General features: G+C 49.8%; 1 protein-coding gene across 3 annotated transcripts in view; it reads right to left on the bottom strand.

The window, feature by feature from the left end:
- Window positions 1–5000, bottom strand: part of pde4ba (phosphodiesterase 4B, cAMP-specific a) — a 160889-nt gene that overhangs the window by 15831 nt on the left and 140058 nt on the right. For all 3 annotated transcript variants that reach the window (XM_076277872.1, XM_076277873.1, XM_076277874.1), the window contains one exon: window positions 2088–2200. In XM_076277872.1, coding sequence (XP_076133987.1) covers window positions 2088–2200 — 113 coding nt within the window. The remainder of the gene's footprint in view (window positions 1–2087; window positions 2201–5000) is intronic.

Below are 5000 nucleotides of genomic sequence, written 5' to 3'. Positions count from 1 at the left end.
ACCTCCTCCTTCTGACAAATGCACACACACACACACACACACACACACACACACACACACACACACACACACACACACACACACACACACAACAAATACAACCATAAACTCCTCCTGATTCCGGATTATGATACCATATCAAACCACAATGATGTGATTCCTTTACTCTACCTACCACCTCCCCGACACACACACACACAGACACCACACAAACCCCCACAAACCCCCAGATGACTAAAAATTGACATAGCAACACATGCAGTGACGTTTATAGGCAAATTTCTCACAATTGCACAACCAATCCACTGCATCTTTTCTTTTTAAGTCTGAGGAGTGGTTCTCTCTAATGCGTCTACTGTCTTAACTGTCTGGCACCACCATCAACACAACTTTTTGTTTAGTTCTCTTAGCTAAGTTCTTTAGTTCTGTAACTGTTAATTGGACCTAGTAAGCAGTTTACTTTAGCTTGTTCGCCCTTCTGCAACAGACAATCATGGTCACATACTACAAGCCCTGTATCCCTGAGATGAAGAGAGTCTCTATATGTCCCTCTAAAGACTTCTTCACATGTCACACTCTTAGACGCACACACATGCATTTACACTGCATCACCTTATGGCCAAGAATCTGAAAACACACGAAGAGTCTAATGAGAGGTCAGCTATTGGCACCTAACGTGACATCGCAGATAACAAACACACACACACACACACACACACACACACACACACACACACACACACACACACACAAAATTCATGCTCTGCATTGACGTGGGTTGATCAGGGAACAGTCATATGAGCTGCATTACAGCATGCTGTAATCTGTAATTCTGCCATCTACCTGTCCTGTCCTGTTGCTGTGCTGACATTTGGCCTTCAGTGGGCCTATGTGTCTTATGACTCATGGAATTCTGGGAATTTTCCTGCTTATTTGTTGTGCATGTGTCAGTGTCTGTGTGCGTATATTTGGGTGTGGGTTTGTCCGTGTGCATGTGTGTACAGTACATGTGTGCCCTGCATGTGTGCGTTTGCGTTTGTGTATGTGTATGTGTGTGTATGTGTGTGTGTGTGAGTGTGTGTGTGTGTGTGTGTGTGTGTGTCTAGCCTCATCCATTGTGTGCCGTGAAAGTCCCCTGTGCTCTGGTGTTTGTGCGTGTGTCGTCAGCAGTGGCAGAAACAAACGGGCCGAGAGCTGGTGCCCTGCTGGACTGGGAGCTGCTCTATTGTAGTCTGTCCCCTCTGCACCATACAGGAAGGAGACAGGAAAGCAACACGCAGCCCTGCAGTACAGCAGCCAGAAATGCCTATCCTACACACACACACACACACACACACACACACACACACACACACACACACACACACACACACACACACACACACACACACACACACACACGAACACAATTTATGCCAAAGTTCATACAGTACAAACTCATTCACCCAGAAACATATCTACAGAGATGAAATCTGCTGTGTCAATAATTCCAATAAAGGCTTACACACAAGCATCTCCTAATATGCAAACAACACCAACACCAAAAGATATGCACATCTAAACTGTTGGTCAACATCAATGCAAAAAGGCAAGACATGAAGCATTATGCAAAACCTCCAGATCTCTTGTTATTTCTGAGTTTCTGAAATATGCATAGTGACATAAAGACAAATGCACTGCAGTCGTACATAGACAAAGTTCATACAGATGGTCTCTCTTGTCCCAAACTAAAGCTTGTCATTTGACTTACATAATCTATTGCTGGACATAAACATTTGGTAATGGCATCAGTGAGGCAGAGCCAACTTAGTTGACCTTAACACACATACACACACCTGCACATAAATACGCACACACACAGGGACTCGGATTAGCAGTAACACAGATCACCTTAAGTAGTCACAAACTGGCAGACACCTCCTATCAGGGTTATCAATTCGCGACACTTTTGACAGTGCAACTTTCTTCTCCCCTTAACTGATCTGGTCTCAGCTAACTGTGTGAGTGTGAGTCTGAGTGTGAGTGTGAGTGTGTGTGTGTGTGTGTGTGTGTGTGTGTGGTGCGGTGCGCGCGAAGCTGTACGGTACCTTGGTGGACGCCATGTCGCTGACGGAGCGGTAGGTCTGGATGGTCTCCAGCTGGTCCAGACACCAGTCCAGCTCCTCCATGGTCTCCATGGCTAGCTTCTGGTAGGAGTCGTCTGGGAAGAGACAGAGGGAGACGGGCACGGGGTGAGCGGGGTCGGGCGGAGAGGGCGGCCGTGGGGGGCTCGGGGCACCCCGCGACTGCTGCTGCTGCAGGGCTCCCCGGCAACTCGACAGGAGCTCCTTCATCATGGGCAGGCACTCACACACACACTGGGGGCTGTCACTAGTGCACTCACACACACGGCAAAGTTTCAGACAGCGTCAGCAAGAGGTGGTGGGGGGGGGGGGGGTAGTAGGAGAGCAAGAGAGAGAGAGAGAGAGAGAGGGAGGGAGAGAGAGGGAGGGGGAGAGAGAGGAAGGGAGGGAGGCCAGTAAAGAGCGACTGCGCACGCACAGGCAGCAGCTCAGAAGCGCTCTCTCACTGGCTGCCTGCTCTTGGCTCAATGAACACCTCCCCCCCTGCTCCCCTGTCAGCTGCCGTGTCAGAAAGAGAAGGAGGTTCATAAACACTCAACTCTGACCAGCAGCCCCCCAACAAACACACATGCACGCACGCACGCACACACACATACACACACACACACACACACACACACACACACACACACACACACACACACACACGCAGACACACACACACACACCGCACATACTGTACACACACACACACACCACCACACACACACACACACACACACCGCACATACACACACACACACACACACACCACCACACACACACTTCCTCTTTCTCTGCCTGATTTACAAAAAGTCTAACTTCAGAGCAGGAAACACTTTCATAAACAGGGGGTTGAAGTGCACTTTGTGGTACTCAAATAAAGAAAACTATGAAATAGTGAAAAGAGAGAGAGAGAGAGAGACAGAGACAGAGAGAAAGGGAATAAAGATTGCTTCAGATTGTTCAGTAATATTGCAGTATATTAATACAACACTACGCCTTACAGCACTGCAAAGCATACTAAGCAGTGTATTGCAACGCCAAAGTGTGACACACATACACATACTCAGACAGACACATAAACACACACATGCACACACACAGAGTGATGACGGGCAGTGTGGGGTGGTTTGGAGGAGGACAGGGGAGCCCTTGTGCGGTGTCCCTTTGGTGTGGTGGGTCTCCTAGCTGCAGCCCAACACAGCCCTGAGCCGCAGCCCCGGCCTGGCTTAGCACACCCCCGCCGACCCAGAGCCCCTCTCTCTGATGTGCCCCGGTTCAAAGAGACGCCGGAGTTTGCCCTTCCAACACACCACAGAAAGCAGAGTCGGGAAAAAAACAGAGAGAATTTTCTTCCTCTTTTTCTTCTCTCCTCCCTCCCCCTCTCTCCCTTCGTTCCCCCCCACTGAAGGAGACCGAGGCTCCTGCTGACTGTTTGCAAACTCCATCAAGTCCTTCCCTTCTGCTGCTGGTTCCCGGAGGGCATGGGACAAAACCTGGAGTGGAGCAGGGAGGCGTGATGGGAGAGGGGAGGAAGAGAGAAGAGAGGAGAGGAGAAGAAGGGAGAGGAAGAGAGGAGAGATGAAGAGGGGAGAGGTGAAGAGGGGAGAGGAAGAGAGAAGAGAGGAGGGGTGATGAGGGGAGAGGAAGAGAGGAGAGGAGAAGAGGGGAGGAAGAGAGAAGAGAGGAGGGGTGATGAGGGGAGAGGAAGAGAGGAGAGGAGAAGAGGGGAGGAAGAGAGAAGAGAGGAGGGGTGATGAGGGGAGAGGAGAGAGGAGGGGAGATGAGGGGAGAGGAGGGGAGAGGAGATGAAGAGAGGACAGGAGAGGAGAGGAGAAGAGAGGAGGAAGAGAGAAGAAAGGAGAGAAGAGAAGAGGAGAAACAGGGAGAGGAGGGGGTATGAGAAGAAGGGAAAGGAGAGGAGAGGAGAAGAGGGGAGAGGTGGGGAGATGAGAAGAGAGGAGGGGAAGAGAGAGCTGAGCCAGCAGTCCACCTCCACCTCCTCCTCCTCCTCCTGGGGACAGATCACAACAGCTGAGACCCTCCATCTGCTTAACACCTATGTTAAGGGCCAGGCATCTGCCCACACACACACACGTCCACTCTGAAAGACTGCAGTGGACAGCTGACTAATTTGGACTAGATCTGGCCGAGATCTGCAAAGCTTCACCTGCCCCAGATCTTCAGTTGCTATCACCTCAACAATTGATATGGAATCCCCATATGAGCCATCACACTCCCTGGCCATTTGAATCCCCATATGAGCCATCACACAATCATGATCCTGGCGTTTGTAAGTAGTCTTGGAAAGACGAAAATCAACACGATAATTTAGTCTAGTGTGTCTAGTCTAGTGTGTGTCACCTCGTATGGCCTCTGCTCAGTGACTAAGACCGTAAAGGTCACTCGTTAGATTTGGTCATACTGGCAGCTGTTCTGAGTCAGTGCTCAGACAAAACACATGGAGGGAAATCAGCACTCAGCAGCGTGTATCATATCAGAAACAACAGCAGCAAGTGTTTTTGGATGTTCAGCAGGAAGTGGGTCTTTCACAGCTCATTTTGTCAGACGTCATCCTCTTGCCCTGATACACCTCTGAAGGAGGGTGGGCAAAGGGGATGTGAAAATGTCATACGGTCATTATGGGCATTTCAAAGAAATCGGACTGTGGTGCCTTTCAGTTAAATAAATACCCCCGCCACACAGACACACACACACACCCGTGCACACACACACACATGCACACACACACGCACACACCACATACACACACACACAACACATACTGTACACACACACACACACACACACACACACACACACACACACACACACACACACACCACATACACATACATACACACACACACACACACACACACACACCACACACAC

The sequence above is a fragment of the Alosa pseudoharengus genome, unplaced genomic scaffold (genome assembly GCF_046254945.1).
Source record: "Alosa pseudoharengus isolate Yale_2024_CS ecotype anadromous, Long Island Sound unplaced genomic scaffold, YU_APseudo_1.1 YU_APseudo_1.1_scf_11, whole genome shotgun sequence".
NCBI lineage: Eukaryota > Metazoa > Chordata > Actinopteri > Clupeiformes > Clupeidae > Alosa > Alosa pseudoharengus.
This window is presented reverse-complemented; position numbering and strand designations above follow the sequence as displayed.